Raw genomic sequence first — 24,305 nt, 5'->3', positions numbered from 1 at the left:
GTAGGCAGGGCTTTATTCTTATATGCCAGTCAGTCTGCTGAATAGGAATAACTGAGTCCATATACATAAGTGTGTTTCAGTATGTGATGGCCAAGCCCTTTAAGCCTTCTTCACCCTCGCCTTCAAAAAAGTCATGCATAAAGGCATTAATCCACCACAGAAAATCATGGAAAACCCAGAAACAAACTTGATAATCAGTGTCACACTTTTTGGCAAAATCATCCTGCTAACATGTCTGCATTATTCACAAACAGATAAAGAATATAGTGTGTATGACTACATCAGACAGATTCTGAAAATTAATGTTTTAATTTTTCTCTCCTTAGCCTTGCAAAACTATAACAATTCAGACATCTATGCTGTTAAATCAACCAATGGAAATCCGTCTAGATAATGAAATACAAGCTGCACATGTGCTGTCCAAGTTTAAGAAAAGCTGCATTCAGAAGTGGAACATGGTGTATACAGCCAGCAAGACTAAACGGTATGTGCTTCTTAAATAACTGAGGGCATTTCGTATCAAATATTGACACATTTTTATTTTTTTATACACCTATTAACCAGGTAAGCAAGTGGATAAAAGAGTCTGTTTTCAAGGATGTCTAGGGACACTGATTCAGACAGTGGAGCAAAGGAAGATAGATAGGATCAAACCGTGTAACACGTGGTTGAAGCAGCTCATTAACAATTCAGAGCCTTAATCATTTATGTGAACTCTCAGACTGTAACAGATTACAAATGTTACAGTAGTTCTGATAGATAATTCAAACAATGCATGTGCCAAGGTACCAGATCAAGATAATAGAGATTTGTGGGCTTAGGTTCCAAGCTTAAGACCTAATGGTCTTCAATAAGGAATGCTGTTATGTTTTGCTGATACATTTTATTACCTGTGTAGATCATTGAGTGTATTGTTCTGTAGCTGGTTAGGACGTGCATATAAGTACTGAGCAAGTGCAAGAACAGTGCCATTTTGTACAGTCATCCAGAGTGAATGCAGTCATGAATAGAGATGCATATGCACGTGTGTTTGAAGTAATGAGTGAATCAGTTAGCTTAAATGGAAGTTCTAGTTACAGTTCCCAACAATGTTTATGTGCATTAAGTATCTTGAACCCATACACTGCTTCATTGTCTCTTTTGAATACATGAGACAAACGACATGGTGTCAGAAGTGGTATCCGAAGTTGAAGGAACACATAAGCCATGAGGCATGAAGTTAAAAGAGGAAAAATATACCGGAGTGAACTAGCAAACAGGTCTGTGGTTATTCAAAGGTATTTAAATTCATTTAAAATGATTGTTCAGTCACCATATAGTAGGAGAAGCATTCAAAATGTTCAAAATAATTACCAAGATAAACGAAAAGTCCATATTGATAAAAGTATTCAAAATAATAATAAAGTGTTTGAAACAATTTCTGAAATGTTTGAAAAGACTTCTTAGCAATGTACTACTTTTTCACATTAATCAAAGCTATTCAAAGGATCCAACGATTCTAGAATGTTCGCAGTGTATGCAGTGTCAAAGTGAAGCCCTTTCAAGGAGATTGTTGTGCATTCGAGCATAATTACATGTACCTGGTCTATGCTTATGTTTAAACATATTTTGTTGTTATGGCAGAGGGATTCCACAGACCTGAAACGCTGGTGTTTGACAACATTTTTGCTGAGACCTAGAAAGTGTTTGAACAAGAATATGATATTTTCATACAGGCAGCTTTTTCTGATAAAAATGCACGTACAAAGCCTTCATATTTCTTAATTTAGCAGGCTCTGAAGCCATTGAGATGGAACGTCCATTTGTGTATGCACCTGCTGTGTATGCAGGGGAGTGGGAAAACTGCCATATTGTGATACAGGCTGAAATACAGGAAGACCCTGAGTGCTTAAAATGTAAATTTAGAGAAATGTGTAACCCTCAAACAAATATTACAATGGAAAGGCACATGTTTTATACAAGAAATCGAATTCCTGGTGAAACTGTAGCAGCATATACTACTGACATGAGAAATATACAAAAATAAGCAGATTTGGTGATTTGTGAGATGAGCTGATAAAGGACAGACTTGTGTATGGTGTTAATAGTGATGCAGTGAGAAAGATTTTGCTTTGAAATAGTGATTTGACATTAAGGAAAGCCATAGAGATTTGTCAAATATACGAGCTTACAGAGAAGCACATAAATATGCTTAAGAATGAGAAAAATGTGCTTGCAATATCTAACAGTGTGAATGTTGATAGTATGTGACATAAACCAAATGGGGCCACTATGGACAATTTGATTGTTAACTGTCGTAATTGTGGAGGCAACCATGAGCCTAAATGAGAAAAGTGCTTAGCTTTTCGGCAGCAATGTCACAAATGTAAAAAGTAGAATCATTTCAAAAGGCTTTGTAAGTCTAAAGTGGCAAATACTTTTATTAAAAGGGAGCATCCAAAGAAGCAAGTAAAGCAGATAGAAAGCCATGGGCAAACTTTTTATGTTGATGGTGTCTCAGTGATTGATGAAACAATACAGTGAACTATCAGCCATCTGGTAATCTGGCAGCAAAGAGTGAAATATTTTGTACTGTTCAGAGTAATGGGATAGAGCTTAAATTAGACACTGGATCCAGGTGCAATTTCATATCTGCAAAAGTTTATACAAAAATAAAAGCTGGAGAGAAGCTTGATTCAGCAAAGTGTGCAATGCCAGTTGCTTATGGTGGTGAAGTGATTCAGACTGCTGGAGCAGTAGTCCTCACATGCCATTCTGCTGGAAACAGCTATGACTTGCAGATGTCCTTCAAGGATGCATCTGCAGTCCTAACAAATGGGTTGTCCTGCCTCAGGCAGCCCTTCGGTCGGCCAGATTCCAAAGTCTGGGTCTGGCCTCGGCTGATGTCGCACTTCACCCGACGTCATAGCTGCTGTTAACCGGGTATAAAGGCATCAGCCGACACCATTTTCCTCAGTCTTTCTTGCCGCGTGGCGCCCGAAGCAGAAGCTGTTCGCAAGTGCCGGTCGGTCAGAACCAGAGATTGCTACTACCGAAGACTTCTAAAAAGCTAAGTACCCCATTGGGGACTCTTTCTTGCCTCAGCCGATGTCAGAAAAAGTGAATAACTGTTTAACTTGTGGGAAACAAATACCTCATAAAGATTTCCACTCTTACTGCCTACCTTGTTTAGGCCCAGACCACGACGTAGCAGCTTGTCTAGCCTGTGCTTCCTTCAACCGACGGACACTTAGACGTCGGTCGGAGTTTGCAGAGGAGTTTTTCGGCTCCGCTTTTGCTTATAACATGCTGTCGGAGACTCTGACTTCACAATTAGCTAAAAAGCGTAAGGAAAAGGACCGACACTCGCGGTCCGCGGTTTCGGCCGAAACCGCGGTTAAGCCAACCGCGAGTGTCTCGGTTTCGGCTGAAACCGAGTCCACGGTTCTTCCTTCAGCCGAAAGCATGCCTCCTACTACCGAGGCCTCTTCCAGCATGGCTGAATCTGCTACTGAATTTCCACCTGCTCTTGCAGGTTCTCAGGATTTATCAGATACTATCCCCTTAGATATATCTTCTTCTACACGTGGAGCTGCTAGGCCCCCTGCATCCATGTCAATTAAGGCCTTTGCCAGGGCTAAAGCAGCTAAATCAACAAAGACTGTGCCTGCTAAAACCCCCTCTCACAGGCCTAGCTCTAGTGCTCAAATGCTTAGTCTAGCAGAAGATCTCATTTCTTTGATCAGGGGATCCCAGCCTCACCCTGACAGGGCCTCTCACCCCCCTCCAGAGAAGAGGCCTAGAGCAGAGCCCCCTGAGCCAGTTTCTACAGATTACTCCTCTGATGATTCAGAAAATACAAACCCTCCAGAAGGCCCTTATTCTCCATACGAGGACTCTGATGCAGAAGACTCCATTCCTTCTGCCTCTCCTCCTGAGGAATTTTCTTTTGGGGAAACCTTGCATGCTATGAGAGAACAATTTCAATGGCAGGGCCAGGATTTTTCAGACTCTAGGAAAAGGCTTAGGACCTTTTTACATTTGCCACAGCATAGGCCTTTAGCCATTCCTCCAGTACTTACTGTTGCGGATGATGCATTTAATGATGCTTGTACTGCTCCTGACTCTCTTCCTCCAGCCCCTGCTAAGCCCGACAGATACTACAGGGTTCCGGACACACATTATCACTTGTATAAGGCTCCTATTGCAGATCCTGAAACTATTTCACAGGGCCCCAAAGCTGTAGCAGCTGCCTCTGCCAAAAACCCCCTCCCCTCTGAAAGAGAATCTAGGGCCTTAGAGAGATGGGGTAAAAAAGTTTATACTTCTGCTACTCTTTCGGCTAGGGCCTTAAACTGCCAATTCCACATGATTCAGTATCAGGAATTTATGTTAGATCAGCTAACTAAAAAACTGTCCTCGCCTGAACCTTTAGACCGAAAGTCCCTTCAGGAAATGGTACATAATATTCAGCAGGTCAGTAATCATTCCTTAAAATGCGGCTATGATGCACTGGAGGCTTCCTTTAGATTAGCTATGACTGGTACAGTGATCAGAAGGCATGCATGGTTAAAAGAGCAATCCTTACCAGACCATGTAAAGTCAAAGCTCCTAGATGCTCCCATGGAAAAACACAGTTTGTTTGGCTCCCCTGCACAGCAAGTGTTGAAGAAGGTGGAAGAGAAGGCAAAGTCTGTCCAGACAGTCAAGGATTTCTTACAGGTCCAGCCTCCGAGGTTTAGTAGGAACTGGCCTTCCAAGAATTGGTCCTTTCCAGACACCAACAGAGCACAGAGAGGCAGGAATAGGTGCCCAAGAAGCAGAGGTCAATCCAGAGGTGCCTACAGGCGACGTCAGTGGCAGCCTAACAACCAGAGAAGTACTGCCACAGATCCAGCCACTACCACTTCCACAGGACAATCACAGTGACTTGGCTCTGAAACCACCTACCAGGGAACAACTAGAAGCAGCCTTAGGCGGAAAGCTAGCCTTATTTTCAGTAAACTGGCATTACATTACAGGAGACAAATGGATTTTACAGACAATAGACAAAGGTTACAGGTTTCACTTCCATACTCTACCAAGGAAGAGAGGAATGCCAAACCTACCTCCAACTCAAAAGACAAACGCTCTAGAGCAAATAGACCACTTACTAAGGATGAGAGCTATAGAAAAGGTACCGTCTATGGAACAAGGGCAAGGATTTTACTCAAGACTTTTCCTGGTGCCAAGAAAGGAAAACCAATGGAGACCTATTCTCGACCTGTCCGCTCTAAACACATATCTCATTGTTCCAAAATTCAAGATGCTGACCCTACAGCAGCTTCTTCCCATGCTGGGCAAGGAGTCTTGGCTGGTAACTCTAGATCTCAAGGAGGCATACCTGCACGTCCCCATACGACCAAATTGCAGAAGATACCTCAGATTTCTTGCAGGATCAGAGCATTATCAATTCTCAGCATTGCCTTTTGGCTTATCTACTGCGCCCAGAGTATTCACGAAATGCCTGGCATCAGTAATTGCTCATTGCAGGCTTCAGGGAATTCAATTTTACCCATACCTGGACGACTGCCTGTTACAAGCGGACAACAAAACAAATTAATAAAAGATTTGAGAAAGGTCATTCACCTATTGCAAGCCCTGGGATACACAGTCAACATAAAAAAGTCAAGGCTGATACCATCCCAAAGGATAACTTTCTTGGGTGCGGAACTGGACACATCAAGCCAAATGGCATTCCTCACACCAGAAAAGCAGAAGCACCTACCAATCTATTTCATGGCATTAACAACGCAGAACCAGCTTACAGCAAGGAAAGTCCTGCAAGCCCTGGGTTACATGGCATCCTGCATAATACTGATTCCACATGCCAGACTACATATGAGGAAGTTGCAATGGTACCTAAGGAATTTATGGTCTCAGCACAAGCACAGCCTAGAAACCCAAATTCCAATAATTCCATGCCTGAAGCAAGAATTCCAATGGTGGGCTCAGGCCTGTCAATTGAACAAAGGACTGCCCTTCCACAGCCCTCACCCAAGCCAGACTATCACCACGGACGCCTCAGACCTCGGTTGGGGGGCACACATGGTGGACAAGTGCATACAAGGCTTATGGACTCAAGACCAGCTGAACCTACACATAAATCAAAAAGAGATGCTGGCAGCAAAGCTGGCAATTCAGACATTCAGACCGTTTCTTCAACAGGGTCATTTGCTGATAAGGACGGACAACACCACAGTTATGTGGTATATCAACAAAGAGGGAGGCACACATTCATATCCTCTATGCCGGATGGCAATGGACCTCTGGAATGTGGCCCTGAACCTCAACATTCAGCTCCAGGCAATATTTGTGCCAGGAAAGGAAAATATACTAGCAGACATCTTAAGCAGAACTGCCACGGATGCCCACGAATGGATGCTGCATCCAGACATCTTCAAATCCATTACAAAGAAATGGGGACTACCAGAAATAGACCTATTTGCATCCCCACACAACCACCAATTGAAAAAATTCTGCACAAGGACATACCACCCACTAGCTTGGAAGGTGGACTCCCTATCTTTCAGTTGGGAAAACCTGACAGCATATGCATTCCCACCTCTTCCTTTGATGCACAAAGTGCTACTGAAGATCAAAGAAGATCACCCGAGGATCATCCTGATAGCTCCAGACTGGCCGAGGCAGCATTGGTACCCACTACTGAGGGGTATGGCTCGGGAACACGCATGGCCTCTACCCCTAGTTCCTTTACTGCTAACACAGAACAACTTCAAAATCCTGCATCCAAACTTGAAAACACTGCAGCTAGCTGCTTGGAACATTGCATAAGACAAAATAACCCAGATTTATCTCAAAGGGTTAAAGACATTATCTTGGAGGCTCGCAGACCCTCAACAAGAAAAACTTATTCAGCAAAATGGAAAAGATATCTCATTTGGAGTGCAGCAAAAGGAGAAAATGTATCACTGGCAAATATAGCTAACATCCTGGAATACCTAGCAGAGCTTTTCCACAATGGCCTGTCCTACTCCTCCATTAAGATTCATGCGTCAGCAATTTCAGCAGAATACAACATGGATCCTCCAGTCTTTTCTCATCCTCTACTCAGGCAGTTCCTGAGAGGAATTAAAAATGTAAAGCCACCAAGGAAGCCACCATTGCCTACATGGGACTTGAACTTTGTGTTAGAAAAGTTGACACTTCCCCCTTTTGAACCAGCAGCAACAGCAGAATTACAAGACTTATCTTGGAAAACTGCTTTCCTGCTTGCAATCACTTCAGCAAGAAGGGTTTCTGAATTACAGGCATTAATGGCAGTACAGCCCTTCCTTATCTTCCATCAGGATAGAGTGTCTATGAGAACTAATCCTACCTTTATTCCAAAGGTGGTCTCCAGGGTATCATTAAACCAAGCAATCCACCTACCTACATTCTTCTCCAACCCACAGAACAGGGGGGAAAGACTACTACATACCTTGGATGTGCATAGACAATTGCGCTACTACCTGGACAGAACCAAGAACAATAGGAAAACTGACCAGCTTCTGGTAGCATATGCAACAGGAATGGAAGGAAAAGCAATTTCAAAACAGACAATCTCAAAATGGATAGGAAATTGCATTAGATTTTGTTACTCTTATCATGGAAAGACAACTCCAGAAAACATCAGACCTCATTCCACTAGGGCTACAGCCACTACTACAGCTTTTTTATGAGGAGTGGCTACCAAAGACATTTTAGAGGCTGCTACTTGGAGCTCCGTGCATACATTTGCCAAGCATTACAATCTACCTTTATACTCCAGATCCCGAGCAGGTTTTGCCACTGCTGTTTTGCAAGGGATCTTAACTACACCATAATCTTCTTAGTACCTCCTCCCCCAATTTGGCTATGGTATTCTACCCATTTGTTAGGACTGCAGATGCATCCTTGAAGGACATAGTACAGTTTTGTACCTACCATAAATGTAGATGTCCGAGAGGTATGCATCTGCAGTCAGGATTACCCACCCTCCTTCCCCTCTGTGGTACTCCTAGGGTATTTGCCCATCTTGTAGCTAGCTGGGGAATCTATTATGGTGTATTTGTTTGTATATATGTATATACATGTTTATTTCTATTTGTTCTCTATTGTTTGGAAACATTTGCATTTATCCAAATTTAGCCTTCCTAGAGGGCACCTGGCATCTGGGGCAAGAAACATTGAGGAAAATGGCGTCGGCTGATGCCTTTATACCCGGTTAACAGCAGCTATGACGTTGGGTGAAGTGCGACATCAACCGAGGCCAGACCCAGACTTTGGAATCTGGCCGACCGAAGGGCTGCCTGAGGCAGGACAACCCATTTGTTAGGACTGCAGATGCATACCTCTCGGACATCTACATTTATGGTAGGTACAAAACTGTACTTTTTATGTAGTCAAAGGACACGTGCAGTCACTGTTAGACCTCAAAGACAGTTTGAGAATGAGACTGATTTCATTTAATAAGGAGGTCCACCATATAAGTCTGAACAACCACAATAGTTTTACACAGAATATTTTTCAAGAATATGCTGATATTTTCAAAGATGAGCTTGGTAAACAACCAGTCACATATTCCATGAAGTTAGACAGTGGAGTTAGCCCAGTTGTCATACCAGCCAGGAAAGTTCCGGTAGTAATGCAAAACAAAGTGAAAATGGCATGAGACAAAATGGTGACTTTAGGTGTGATAACTCCAGTAAAAGGACCAAATGAATGGGTATACACAATGCTCATAGCTCATAAGAAAAGCTCAGATGATATTTGAATATGTATTGATCTGAGAGATTTAAACAAAACTCTTAAACTTCGTCATCATCCGATGTGCACAGTAGAAGAAGTAGCAGCTCTTATGCCGAATGCCGCTATTTTTTTCAGTCTTAGATGCAAAAAGTTCATTTTTGGCAAATTTCACTGACTCACAAATTTTCATTGTTAGCTACTTTCAGTACACAATTTTGTAGATACAGATTCCTGAGAATGCCATTTGGGATAAATTCTGCAGGAGAAGTATTTCAGCGTGCTCTGGAACTAATTTTTTCAGGTTATCCATGTGCTATCATAGTAGATGTCATTATTGTAGGGGGCAGTGGTGAAGATGGACATGACAGAAACCTCAAGAAAGTTCTAGATCATGCACATGAAGTCAGTCTTAAACTAAATCCTCAGAAATGTAAATTCAAACTGAGAAGTTGCATACATGGGTCATTTGATTACTACTAGTTCTGGCTTGCAATCAAATCCATCTAAGCAAGCAGCAGTTCTTGAGATGCCAGTTCCAGAGAATGTTACATCTTTGCAATGTTTTCTAGGTATGGTTAACTGTTTAGGAATGTTCATCCCAGACCCGAGTGACCTTTCAGCACTGTTATGAGAGTTGACATGAAGAAATGTAAACTGGTCCTGGTTAGCCCAACACCAAAGAACATTTGATGTTCTGAAACAGAAAATTGCCAGTCCACCCACATTGAGATATTATGATGTTCACAAACCCATAACTCTTTCATGTGATGCTTCTAAGTATGGTCTTGGTGCAGCATGTCTTCAAGAAGGAATACCAGAAGCCTGTGCATCCAGAATATTAACCTAAACTGAAATGCAGTATACGCAAATTGAAAAAGAGATTTTGGCAGCAGTGTGCGCATGTTTGAAGTTCCACAATTATATTTATGGCAAACCAGTTCAGAGACTGATCACCAACCTCTAGTGACAATTCTAAAAAAGCTAATACATTCTGCCCTAACACAGTTGCAATGCATGATGTTAAAATTACAAAAGTACACTGTCAATTTTGTCTATACAAAAGGCAAATATCTCTACCTTGCAGATGATTTGTCCAGAATGCCTAGACAGACAACAGAACAGCAAGACAATGAGAAAGCAGACCTTGTAGTCATGCAAGTCAGAAATTTTTCCTCATCATATCTTGATGAACTTAGACATCAGACAGCTTTAGACCCTGTTCTTCAGCTGAAACATTTTATCCGTCAAGGATGGCCAATGTGACAAACCAGCCTACCATTTGACTTACAGAAGTATTTTCCTTACCGAAACAAGCTCATGATGGAAGGTGGAATCATCATGAAAGGTCCTAAAGTGGTTATTCCTAAAGCTTTACAACAGGAATATGTCCAGCTTTTACATCATGGTCACCTGGGTACTGATTCAACCAAAAGAAGGGCAAGAGGCATAGTATTTTGGCCTTCTGTGTCAAAAGATATAGAGAAGGAAACTCTAGCATGTTCTATTTGTAATAGTACTAAATCACACCAACAAAAATAACCACTTCAGCTGAACCAGATTCCTGAAGCACCATGTTTGATGGTTGCTAGTGATATTTTTGAATGGACTGGTCAGCAATACTTAGTGTTAGTTGACTCTTATTCGAAATTATTTGAAACTGGCCTTCCTAACTTAACATCTAGCAATGTCATCACAAAATTGAAGAGACATTTTTCTGTTCATGGTAGTCCGCACAAAGTTGTATCTGACAATGGTACATAGTTTACAAGTCAGTACTTCAAGAAATGTTCTGAGTCTTGGGACTTTGTCCATGTCACTAGTAGTCCTGAGTATCATGAGTCCAATGGATTAGCTGAGCAGGCAGTTCAAAGTGCAAGAAGTTTTTTAGAGAAATCCAAGAGAGATGGCACTGATGTTTTTCTTAACTTACTCAATCTCAAACATTCCCAGCGATAACTTGCTTAGTTCACCTGCTCAGAGATTAATGTCTAGACAGACAAAACCAACCTTGACAATCAGTAAACAGCCCTTGATTCCAAATGCTAAGAACAACAGAGGGGTCAAGACTCAACTTTTGAAGAAACACCAGTCCCAAAGGTTGTACCACGATAACTCTAGCAAACAAACCTCTTAGACCATTGAGACAAGGAGAGATCATAAACGATGCAAACATCTAAAGGATATGACCAAGCGGGCATTAGCAAAAATATTTGTGAAGAACCAAGATCTTATATTGTACAATTAGAAGGAATAGATTTCAGAAGGAACAAAAAACATTTACTTCCAGTCTCTGAACCAGTGAGCCAACAGATAGCCTGTGCCAACAACTCTATTTCTCAAAGTGACCCTACACTTGTTCCAGTTTCAAAGCACAGTGTAATTTCCTCAAATAATCCTAATGCAATCCCCAAAGTTTCTACTGAGAAGAATTCCCCAGAGACTGTCCCTGTTGGTAAGCTCAGTCAAAGTTTTTATGTAACCAGATCAGGTAGAATTTCCAGACCCAATCCAAAATGCACAGCGACTTGGACTTAACATTTCAATATTAATAACAAATCAGAAGTTATCTAGAATATACGTTGCACTGTTCTCTACTGCATGTCGAACAAATCATAGAAGGAGGATGTAGATCATTTAGTGTATTGTTCCTAGTCAGCCCGTGTAGCTAGATAGCATGTGCATATATGTACTGAGCATGTGCAAGAACATGCCATTTTGTACAGTCAGCCAGAGTGATTGCAGTCATGAATGGAGATGCATATGCAAGTGTGTTTGAAGTAATGAGAGAATCAGTTAGCTTAAATGCAAGTTCTAATTACAGTTCCCGACAATGTTTATGTACAATAAATATCTTGAACCCAAACACCTCTTTGTTGTCTCTTTTGAATGCATGAGACAAGTGACAACATGCATACTTGTCAGCAATGTCTTTGAAGACTTAGTGAAGAATTTCAAAAGTCACTGAGTAATATATCATTTTTTTATATGTGCTTATTTTTTGTAAGAGGTTAGATGGCCTTGCACAGTTTTGCAGGTCCTACTTTCTAAAAAAGAATGTTTAAATAAAACTGAATTATGCAGTCCTCTTCGTGCTAAGCACAAGATCTCTTTTCAGGAGTGAGTAAGATGCAGAGTACAAGGAAGGTTTCTGAAATCTGTCTAAGTTCACATTTTCCAGCACCTATTTGTGTTTTTAAGAACATATGCAGTTTCTTAAGCTCTAATGGATGTCTTACCTGTAGACTACTGAAAGCACTACACCATTTAGTTATTGGCCAGGTAAATGAGGTACACAGATGGACAATGACGTTGTGATATAATGGATATACAGATCAGATTTGTCAGACTAAGATTTTCTGACTTTGACTGTTGCCTATTGAAAAAAAATGTTTCTGTATGTAGCATACTGTGATGGAGTCAGAACTAATGTTATGTAAATAATACAGTAAATCGTTGTGGTATGATGTTTAAAAGAATGATATCTTGTAAGTAATATTGCAAATATTACTGAACAGAAAATGTCTTTTCTTTTATGAAAAAGAGGAATATCTTTTTATTATGTAGGAAGGTTCCCTTAGACAGGCATAGCAACAAAAAATACATTGATAGTGTGATGTGTAAAATGAAGAGCTGTAAACAAGGAAATGAGAGAAACTGGCCTCTCATTTGAAGTGAAATTTGTGCCTGGAACATTGGTTCTGAAGCTAGTGTTGTGGAAGTCAAGAGACATCTTGTAAGAATGCAAGAAAGTCTGGAGCTGTTATGCTAAGAATCAAACTAAAAGGATTCTGCCTGCATTTATTTTGGGATTAAACATGTACTAGCACGAGAGACTAAAGAATCTGTTTGCAGCGTTTTCCCTGTCCCAAAAAATGTTTGCACAATTGTGTTGCTATTTTACCACCTGTTACAAAAAGTATTATTTTATGGACAAAGTATTCCTTCTCCCTTGTTTCTATACCACATTTTTGGAGAATGCAGTCATGTTTGGTGCACATTTTTCTATGCCAAGAAGAATAGAGATTTTACCCTTTCCTGCCTAAAAGCTGTGCACTTTTTATCTCAGTTAATAAGACAGCTCTATTATGATATAGGCTAGAGGCTTTGGTTTGTATGTGGCGTACATCCATGTTATACCAAGATGACAACAGTACACAAACTGCTGCAAACGTTTGATGTTGCAGCAGAGGGATTGTTGGCAGTTGCTATGTCAAAAGCAGTTCTACTTCTTAAGCAGTTAATCATGGAAGAAGATCTTGAGGTGTACCCAGTGGTCTTGGATGGGACAGGAGTGACTGGGTTAGAATCCTTTAAGCCAGCTAACTAGTCAGCACTTGAAGGCCATCATGGACATGAAAGGAACTATGATGAGGTTAAAAACGCTGTCCACTCAACCTGGTGTTACCTCAGAAACACAAGCGCAAAAGGTTTCATAGCTGGACTTCTTTTCCTAACAAAATAGTAAGATGCCAGATATGTGATTTAAATATGTACTTAAATTATTGCTGGATCCTGAGGATCAACATGCTAAAAGCAAAATGAAAGAAATTTTAGCCATTGATAAGTTTAAGAGGGTTTTCCCTGTGTCTTTAAGAAGGTGAATATTTCAATCTGCCCCCAAGAATGCTAGAAAATTTGTTGTACTGGTAGAGAGATTGTTATGCATGGTGTAATTGAAGGTGAGTAGTCCAAAACTATGGTATAACATGCTCAAATTCTGGTATCTAAGAGAAATGTCAAAGATAGATATACGCTAAATATGAGAAAATGGATCACACAGGTAGAGTTTGTACTGGTAATAAAAGCACTGTTCTACATGAAAACTGTAACCAGTGAAGGCATGTTACTAATGATGTTGCGCTTGTAGAATGTGATAAATTGTCTGCCAGAACACCTGAGTTACATTATGAAATTAAGTAATTGCCATGGCTTACCTGATGTCTGGGAGTTGCATCTTTAAAAAAAGTAAGCGACAACAGACTTGCAGGATTCCATTTATCACATTCCTTCAAAGTTGTGATTTTTGATAAACCAGACTTGTTCAGATGTTCTACTCATTCAGCTTTATTTTTTCAGTATAATGGTACTCAGGATTTGAAGTGGTTGAGCTTTTACCATATTTACACATTACTCATTCCTTTTCTGGCAATATGGGTGCATAGTAAACATGAATGCAATCTAAGCCCCACAGACCATTCTTCTAGTTAATTTTTTCTACTTATGTTCTAGTCATTTCAACTTTTTGATTGTGTTTTCTCACAAAACGCTTTATAATAAGTGAAATTTAGACAAACAAATGTTAAAATGTTGGGAAAAAATAGTTGAAATATATACTAAACAAAATCAGTTTCAATACTGGGATAAAATGAAAACTATTATGGAGCTAATTTAAATGATAATATAAATGTAGTACAATGATTATAATACTTTAAATGATTATATATAAATAGCACAATGATTGTAATACTTTAAATGATAGTAAAATGACTGTAATGCTTTAAATAATAAGATACATGTAGTGCAATGATTATAATACTTTAAATGATAAGATATAAGTAGTACAATGATTGTAATAGTTTCAATAATAAGATATAAATAATGCAATGATTATAATACTTTAAATGATAATATAAAAGTAGTACAAAATTATAATGCTTTAAATAAGATATAAATAGTACAAAGATTATGATACTTTAAATGATAAGATATTAGTAAACAAATGATTGCAATACTTTAAATGATAAGATATAAGGAGTACAAAGATTATGATACTTTAAATGATAATGTAAAAGTAGTACAAAATTATATTGCTTTAAATATAAGATATAAATAGTACAAATATTATGATACTTTAAATGATAAGATATTAGTAGTAAAATGAATGTAATCCTGGCTAACCTTCATACCTTCCATATTTCTCTCTTAGTCATACATTGCTAATGTAACTAACAACTACTCCCAACCCTATGCAAATTGCCTATCATCCTCCCGGACTCTTTCTTTAACGTCCAATGTTACTTAATTGAAGGACTACCAACTTGAATGCATTCTATCTATGGTTTGAAAATTCAACCCTTTGTATGTAAATCAATTTTATCTTTGTATTTTATTTGTACTTCTTAATTGTTTGATCATTATGTCTTGTAACATTGTATTATTGAGCTTTTCTCCCCTGGGCCTCCACTGAAAATGGGCTCTTTAGCCCAGTGGACCTTCCCGGTCACCAAACTGGAATAAAATAAAATAAATAAATAATACTTTAAATGATAAGATATAAAGAGTACAAAGATTATGATACTTTAAATGATGATGTAAAAGTAGCACAAAATTATAATGCTTTAAATTATAAGATATAAATAGCACAAAGACTATGATACTTTAAATGATAATATAAAAGTAGTACACAATTATAATGCTTTAAATAAGATATAAATAGTACAATGATTATGATACTATAAATAATAATATAAAAGTAGTACAAAATTATAATGCTTTAAATGATAATGACTGCAATACGTTTACAAAATAAAACAATGCAAGACACCTTCCTTAAATACCAAACAAGAACAGAAAGTTAATTGTACATTGTCACTCGGGTGCTGCAGGATGGCCGGTTACCTACAAGGCACGGGCACTATTTCCTTCTTTTGGCTGGCAGCTGGAGATTTCCTCATTATACATTGTTTTACAGCTTTCTCTAAAACCTGATTTAGCCAGTCAGGTCCTAATCCTACTAAGTTGTGCATTGGCAGGTTGATTATGGTGATTTTGAGAAGAAGACAATTCAATGAATGATGTACACATATTGATGCCAGTACAATCATTGTTAGCAGTAAACAGTTTGGTTCTGAGAACATTTGCCTTACCTGAATCATAAATCTGTAGCTTGTGATGTTGTTTATAGTTTAAAGAACTTCATGTATAGTTTATTGTTGCTAGTTCTGTGCTTTTTTAACTTGGATTCATATCACGTTATCGAAAGCCGATAACGTTGAATGTCACAATGTCAAACCCTATGCATCGAACGCTTAAAATAGCGAAGCTGCAGAACATCGAATTCTTTCCTAGGGAAAGAATTTGGTTGTCCGTTTCTGTGGCCTCGCTATTTTTAGCACTGTGGATGAAAGTTACAGGGGTTGTGTGGACATTAGGTTTAGGGTGCGGGTTACGTGAGTTAGGGTTAGGGCACTGGTGAGGTGAGTGTGCGATAGTGACAGAGTTTAGAGTTAGGGGCAGGTTAAGTGAGTTAGGGTACGGGTAAGGTGAGTGTGCGATAGTGACGAACCTTAGGGTTAGGGTTGGGTTAAGGTAAGTGGATAGCTAGTAGTGTCTGTATAGTTTAGTGTAGGGTTAGATGTATAATTTTAAGTGTAAGTGTGTGGATTGCTGCTTTTTTGGTGTGCCTGTGTTGTGTGAATGTGTTTCGGAATAGCAATTTTTTTCCCTGGGAAAAAATTTGCTGTTCTGAATGTTCGATGTTGTGTGCTTTAGATTATTTAGGTTCGATTAAATGGTGTTTGGTGTTTTCGGCTTTCGATGACGTGACATAAATGCTTTTAATTCTGGTAGTACTCTGACATATAACATACTAGATCCATTACTAATTTTAATAGCAAATAGTGACTTATTAACACTTTTAATTCTTCTCAAATTATACTTTCTACACATGGTTGCAGTATAGCTTTTGTGCTGGTAATACCTGGGTTTTATCAAGTCACATATCTGCAAGACACAATTAGCTGAATTAGCTTGGTTGAAACATTAAAAGAAAACCCGCGGTGGTGGTGCTGCGGTAGGGTTGTCCCCTCACAGTAAGAAGCTGTCTGGTTCTATTCTCAGCTAGAGCGTCCTCTGCGTGGTGACATGTGTGAATGGGCGTACCTTAATTGAAGGTTGTGCATCAGGGCTGGTAACTCGGCACGTAAAAATCAACTACCAATCATTAGCGGACCGGAGTTCTGCTGTGGCAACCCCTAACCAGGAAAAGCCGAAAGACACAACACAACAAGCTTGGTTGAAACATTAAGTGCTTTTCTTCAACTTATGTACATTATCCCATAGGCATGCAGCTCTGACTTAATGTATAACAAAAAGGAGGCAAAGATTCCATTATCCATTCCTACTCAGTAGAGCAGCAATGTGAAACTAAGGAACAAGGTTTTTGGTGCCACATGAAAATACTTTGTGGGCATGGTGTATGTAATGCAAGTCCAAGCACACTCCAGTACACTGCTCTGTATATTACGTTGTATATTACAGTGATTTATAGACAGCTAGTACTGTGCAATTTCCAGATTATATAGAAAGTATGTAACTGTATGTAGCCATTAGCTATGTTACATTGTTATTGTTTGCAGGATTATCTGAGGATGTGAAGGTGTGTAGAGCAGAATGGTGCAAATCACAGTAGTTCTGTTCTGTTCAGCTGCTCTTACTCAGATAGCCACGTAAGTAAGTAGTTTTTTGCAGAATATATGCGTGTGTGTGTGTGTGTTTTGTGTGTGTGCATTTTTTGGCTAGGCTTGTATGGGCCCTAGGGCCGATAGCCTAGTACCTACCTATGAACCTATATATGCGCGCACACACACACAAACACACACACACACACGTCTATAAATAATGAAACTTTTAAAGGGTTAGAGTTAATGTTCATGTGTTATTTGTCAAGAACAACTACAGGCTGCACAAACCATACTGCTGTCATTGTTTTGTTATGTTTTGCCTAGTAATATTGGTATTAGTGTTATACTATAGAAAACTAAGATAAAATAATGCATGCTGCATGTTGAAATTTATTATTTCATTTCATGTGGTCCCTTTTAAACTTAAATAACAATTTCCTCATTATTTTACAGGAATGGGTCCCTAGAGTCATTGAACCTGGTTTTGTGTGAAATTGGTGGCAATATAAGTAAGTGGATTACCAGCTGCAGCAGTAATGCATTTTATCTTCTTTTAAAATGTGGTGTAATGTGAGAGATGATATGATGCGCTAAGACAAAAAGGATACTGCCAGAGAAAAAAAAGCTCTCAAAGACTATCTGCTTTACACTTGGACTACAATAAACAGTCCGTGCCGTTTTTACCAGCTTGTTTCCGCCTGGTAGCATTTTATTTTACACTTGGACATGTCACTGTAATACCCCTGCTTTAACATCATCACCCAGCACCCTGACCTCTCGAACTACAACCTCAGTAGTACTCTTCTCACCACTTCCTCCAAATTGCTGTACTTCTTGCTCCCACACTTTTTCTCAGCTTGTCGCCACTGTTTTCCCAACCTCTATCACCTTAAACCTTCTCTCTAAACTTCTGTACCTTTCCAGACTCTGAATTTCATATTTCTATCTTAATTTTCCTTCATTGTATATATAAACTGGTATCTTGTAATACTTCTCTACTACTTTCAGCAAACTCTGTACGTTGTCAAGTAACTGCATTATTGTTTGTAAGCAAGTGTATTCAACACTATATTCGCTCTGTAATGTTGTAATTTTCGTACAAACTGTTTAGTTTTGTAAAATTACTATGTACTGTTGTGGGCCTCCACTGAAAAAGGGCTGTAGCTCAGTTGGACATTCCTGGTTAACAAATGTCAAATAAAGAAATTAATAATAAATAAAAAATGAGGCTTACACTTCCTTATTATTCAGTACTACCTACTCCTAACAGTAACATGCACAGAAGTAATAAGCTACATGTTGTGAAAGATGCTTCTTAGTTAATACACAAGTATGAGTACGAAATTCACATAGTATCTGGCATGTCTTCTAACTGTACATAGCTCACTAGTATATTAGTATATTTGCTAGTAAGTATAGGACAAGTACATTATACAGGGTATGTGAAAGAAATAAGCCAGGGGGCACTTATGAACATTTAGGACCATTTTATAATAATATAACAGCAACAGTGAAACATTGGTTGTGGCATATTATATGATCCTGTTAATAAATCTGTGGGTCTCAAAAGACTAAACATTACCTAAAATGTCAAACAATGTACAAATATACTACATTATTTCTTAGATTATAATTCCTTATCTAATAAAAAAATTAATTTGATCATGTCAGTTTAAGTTTGTTATGCTTATATAGATTGTAATGCATAAGCCTCCCAATCTGAGTTGATCCGACGCTTCTCTAAAGTGTCCCTAAGGTTCATCTGAGCATGTCTGATGCATCTCTGAAGTTACACATTGCATTTATTCTCACAGCTTCTTGGAGGACTTTGTTCCATACAACAATTAGCTTTTATGAGCAGTGTCAGTAGCACAACATGTACAACACTCTCCTTTGGTGCTAAGGCTGGGTTCTAATCCCACGGCATATAGCTGAATTAATGACACTGAATTGCAGCACAAGGGGGAGTACTGCACTCCTGAGTGTGTTGCCCCTTGGATGGGATTCTTGAGCTGACAGTAACTCTTGAGGATGTAGAAGATCCCACAGCACTTATCAAGAAGAGTAGGGGAAAGTTCCCATTCCCCTGGCCAAATGTCCCCTAGTAGTAACACCACCTAGGGTCTCTCCTGAAAAGAGGCTACTAGCCTAGTGGTACTAACTAGTCAGCAAAGGATCAATAAATAGGAGAAGAAGTGCTTACTCACATTACAATAGTCTTACTCCTGTTTTTCCCTGCTACAAGCCATATTGATTGCCTGGTGTGACAGGAACAATCTGGACCTGAATGTTAATAAGACCAAAGAAATGATTATGGACTTCAGGACAAAGGCAACAGTTCACCAATCACTCACTATCAAAGGGGAGGTAGTAAAGAAAGTCAAAATAACCAATTTTCTGGGCCTTCACATCTCTGATGATGACCTCTCCTGGGCTGCTAACACCAACCATATAGTCAGGAAGGCTCAACAGAGGCTTCACCTCCTGAGAAAGCTGAAAAAGGCCAAGCTCCCACTGTCTGCTCTTAGCACTTTTTACAGGGGAGCTATTCTCACTTGCAACTTCATAGCATGGTTCAGCAACTGCACAGTTGCTGAGAAGAAGAAACTACAGAGGGTGATGAGGGTAGCTGAGAAAATCTTGGGCACAAAACTCTCTTCTACTCAGGAGCTTTTCTTTACAAAAGCAAGAAAGAGAACATGTAAAATACTAGCTGATTCGACCCATCCGGCCCACAACTGCTTCTCACAACTTACATTAGGAAAGAGGTACTGCAGCTTCTGCTGTAGAACTACCAGATTCAGGGACAGTTTGTATCCTACAGCTGTGTGACTTATTAATACGAACACCAGCCATAATACCTGATACACTGAAGCCTCTTTTTTTTTATTTAATCCTGCTGCTCTGAGCAATTACCACCAGCATTACTATTATGTAATATGATGGCTATACTGACATACATCTAAGGCTAACAAATGTAATATGGTAACTAAACAGCTGCCATTCACTAGTCTCTATTTATTCTCTATCTTAATGGTGAAGGGGTTTAGTGGTGGGTATTTATTTATTTATCACTGGATAACGGGTATTGAATGTGTTTATTTAACGTGAATTACCTCTTACATGTCATACATGTTGATATTTTCTTTCTAAAGTTATTCTTTGATACTGCTGTATCTACGTTATTTGATACCGCTGTAGCTACGTTATTTGCACTGCATTTCTCCCATGAGCTGACATTTGTAATTTCATTTAGGCTGTATTTGTGTGGTCCTAAATGACATTAAAGTTTCTTTGAATCTTTGAATCTTTTGTTCTGATTCATCAGGAGTGCCTTTTATGAAGAATGATACCTCTATACATGCACTCTGTTTGTGAGTCTCCGATTACTTCAGACATAGCCTGATGTCTTCTGCCTGTGTGGTGGGATTACTGAGTGTTCTGTCTCATCTTTTATGATAATTGTCTGGGTCTATTAACAACAAGAAATATAGCTGTATTTGATGTGATAAGATACAACATAGCTAACAGCATTGTTTAATACATATATCTTGTCAGCATTTGACTAAGACAGCTAAAAATTGTCATTTTATGTGTCTAATTTACTCTGAATATAATTAAATCCAGAGTCCATATGTGTTTATAGGGTCATATGTAAGTACTGGGCTAGCTGCTCCTTGCTGGCCATTTTAAGCCTATCCAGTTTCCCTTTTGGCTCATGAATGAATATATCCCATTTGGTGATAGCTTGCCCTTACCCATCCCATGGTTAATAATGAAATATCACCCCCTGGTGAGAATAACTGGGATTGTACCATAGATAATATGAAGGGACCCATGCAGGGGATAAAGCATTTACAAAATGCCTCTGTCCATTAGCAGTAAAGTGGACATTCCTGGGATACATTTTCTATTACCCATTCATAGATCTAAGTTTGACTATAAATAGGAGTGAGCTTTGTTTTATGTGGATGGGGGGGGGGGTCTGTTCCAGATCAGTGGTATCCTGCGCGAGGCATATCTGTCCCTCCAAACCATTCTGTTGATGTTGCAGAAGAGGTCTAGATCACTACCGCTAGTTTTTCCTGATGACATTTGATTTACTGATTTGCACTAGGTCCGTCAGTATTGGGTTAGAGGATGCCTTATATAGCAGACTCGGGTCACCTCTTAGCAGTCTGTAGGATAGTGTATAGTGACAGGTCTTTGAGTCCATCCATGTAGTACAGATTGGTTAGGCCTCATATCCTTTTAGTAAGGTAAATTCACTACACCACCCTGGGCATTTATACCATTTAGTTGTAAATCAAACTCACATTCATTTTTACTGGTGAAACTTGAGCTTTGTCTATATACAGCTGTGCTCTTTAAAACATAAAATTTGGGGTACATATCACACTTGGACAGATCACTGCAGCCATACCCTTTCAACATGCAGACATTGAAAATTGGAGAAAAGGCCCTTGAAAAGTAGGAACATCCAGCTAAAAATCTAGACATCTAACTAGTATAACGTTTGAATACCACGCTTCCAGTAGGAATGAGTGACACCACTCACAAACAAATGTTTAAAAAAAAAGAGTTTGAAATCATTATGGAAAATATAAGCACACTATCAAAACAGTGCAAAATCTAGACCTTACTGAACATATTGAAAAGTTGTACCACACTGGGGCATTTATTTTTGCCTCAGAAAAGGGGTTATATAAGATGTGTCCTCTTTCTGTAAACTATTGTTGCCATTAGTATGTTAGTCATGTTATATGGCATTCTGTGTAGTAGACACCTTCAAAAATCACATGTGGTGTGGGTGTTTCAGAAAATTCTGTGAAGGGGTATATCAAACCCAAAAATAGTGACATACCTCCAAATCTAAGGACATTATGTGTAGGGAAAATCAGGCATTAAGAATAGAAATCTTCCTTCAAAATAGGGACAGTTCAGAGGTCTGATTGCAACTATCATTTTAAAGGGTTGTACAAAAGACATTATAAAGTTCCAATGGCAGATAATGATGCAGATCTAAAGAAGTCGCTATGCTGATGTTTGAGTAGTTCCGTAAGTGATCCAAAATTAGCATTTCTACTTTGGGAGTAAATACCACCAGCATGGGTCAGTGCAACACTACCCACACTCCTGAGTGGGCTTTATACAGTTTGAGAAGATACTTTAAAGTCTTTTTAAACAGATACCTAGTCTAAAAGTAGTTGTTTTTACTTTTATTATTATTATTATTATTATTATTATTATTATTATTATTATTATTGAGCACGCATTTTCTTACTTGTTTGATGAGAAGTCAGAGTTTCCATGCTGGTGGAGATGTTTCTTCTAGCAGTTTAATGGTGATGACAGGAGTATTTTTATATATAATGGCTGATGAGCTCTTGTTTTTTAACAAGCTTTAATAATCACTGACTTCTTGAAAATGTGTATTCTGTAAGGCAGAGCTCTTTTTGAACGTGGTTTGGTTGTAGTTACTCTGTATGTCCTAAAATGTATAAAAGTTTGATAATAATGACATGTTTTGCTTTTCCTTATAGATGAGTGCATCCTTGATCCTAATACATACTTACTGGACTTGTACAGCGTTAACCCAAATGCAGACTGGGTCATTAAAGAAGTAACTCATTCATTATTACCTGCCCGATAGGCAGCCTGGCTATGACGTATCTGCTGAACAAGTGGAACGATGTAAAGGAAAGTAACGGTGGGCTCTTTGAACAAGCGCGAATGAAGGCAAACATGGCGGCAATTATTGTTAAAAAGAAAGGCGCTTTATTGTTGCTTCATGATATCTGAAATGAGGCTATGATCAGGAACGTAAGGATGCCATAGATCCATAGAAATCTTTCCAATGGAAAGTGACTTGTATAAACCTCAGCATTACTAAACAGGCTGAATACCTTCTGGGAAGGCTGAGTCTGACTGCGAACTGTGAACAGGAATGCAGAGGTCATCCAGTCTGGGAAGGCTGGGTCTGAGTGTGAACTGTGAACAGGAATGTAGAGGTCATCCAGTGCCAAGTACACTTTTATTGACATTAGCTGTAACCCCAGTGTATCACGGAAGTGCTTCAGCTAATGCAGACCAGACGTGCACAAAACATTTAATTAGCGGCAGAAAACTCATTTTCAAGTGACATACTTGCCCAATGCGGTGTTTATGAATTATTGACAAAACTAAGAGAAGGAAGAGAAGTCTGATAATAGTTCTTCTCTTATTATTTCTGACTCATATTTTATTTACAAAAATGTCAAATATCGTGCTGTTTAGTTTTATAAAAGCAGTGGTTTTACTGAATTTCAATTTCCCAAACATGGCACAACTGAAAGTCCACCTTAAAATGGATAGATCCTTGTGCACATGTGGAAGTCAGTTTAACCAAACTAATATGGGGAGCACTAAAACACTTACAGTTTAATAAATTACAATAAAATGTGAAGATATTCCCAGAATGCTTACTATACTTTGGAAATCTGTCTTAAGTAACACATTTGCTGTAATTAGACATGAAGCAAGCTTCTACTTCTGAATGGGTATGACTTCCTGAAGTCCATCTTAAGGCTTTTCTTTCATAGTAAAAATGCATTATATTCATTCGTTAGGTGCTTGGCTTACTCTACAATAGTGAAATAAATAACAAAGTAACACGTTATTTCAAAGGGCATGCATAATCGTGCAATCTCTCTTGATCTCTCTCTTCTCTCTCTCTCTCTCTCTATATGGTTCTAGGTCATAAGATCGACAGCCACTTTCACCGACAACAAAAACATCGACACCACATTATCGACAAACCATAAACATGACACCTCACATGCCCGACAAACAAGTAACCGACGGTCCACAAACACGAAACCCCACACACTGCACACACCACAATAACAACAATCAACTAACAAAACACATCCCCTTATCCAAAAACCACACACAGAACACAAGCACACCAAAATCCTCACAAACCCACACTAAACCTCACACACACAACAATGTCCAACCCTAACCCAAACCCTTACCCTAAGGTCCGTCACTATCACACACTCAGCTAACCCGCCCTAACCCTAACTCACTTAACCCACCCTAACCCAAAAATACCACTACCACACTTACATAACCCACGCCTAACCCTAACTCACTTAACCGCCCCTAACCCAA

At 39.0% G+C, this 24,305-nt stretch overlaps 1 protein-coding gene across 1 annotated transcript in view; it reads left to right on the top strand.

The window, feature by feature from the left end:
- ARHGAP40 (Rho GTPase activating protein 40) overlaps positions 1–23,636 on the top strand; it is a 442,695-nt gene extending 419,059 nt beyond the window's left edge. Inside the window, exons 13-15 of the mRNA XM_044090378.1 lie at positions 327–484; positions 17,604–17,659; positions 22,694–23,636. Of these exons, the coding sequence (XP_043946313.1) occupies positions 327–484; positions 17,604–17,659; positions 22,694–22,803 (324 nt within the window). The 3' untranslated portion in view covers positions 22,804–23,636. The remainder of the gene's footprint in view (positions 1–326; positions 485–17,603; positions 17,660–22,693) is intronic.
- The last annotated feature ends 669 nt before the right edge of the window (positions 23,637–24,305 follow it).

Source organism: Protopterus annectens, chromosome 12.part0 (assembly GCF_019279795.1).
Source record: "Protopterus annectens isolate FY-2018-M chromosome 12.part0, PAN1.0, whole genome shotgun sequence".
In the NCBI taxonomy this organism is placed as follows: domain Eukaryota; kingdom Metazoa; phylum Chordata; order Ceratodontiformes; family Protopteridae; genus Protopterus; species Protopterus annectens.
Note: the sequence above shows the minus strand (reverse complement) of the source record. Positions and strands in the feature narration are given on the sequence as shown.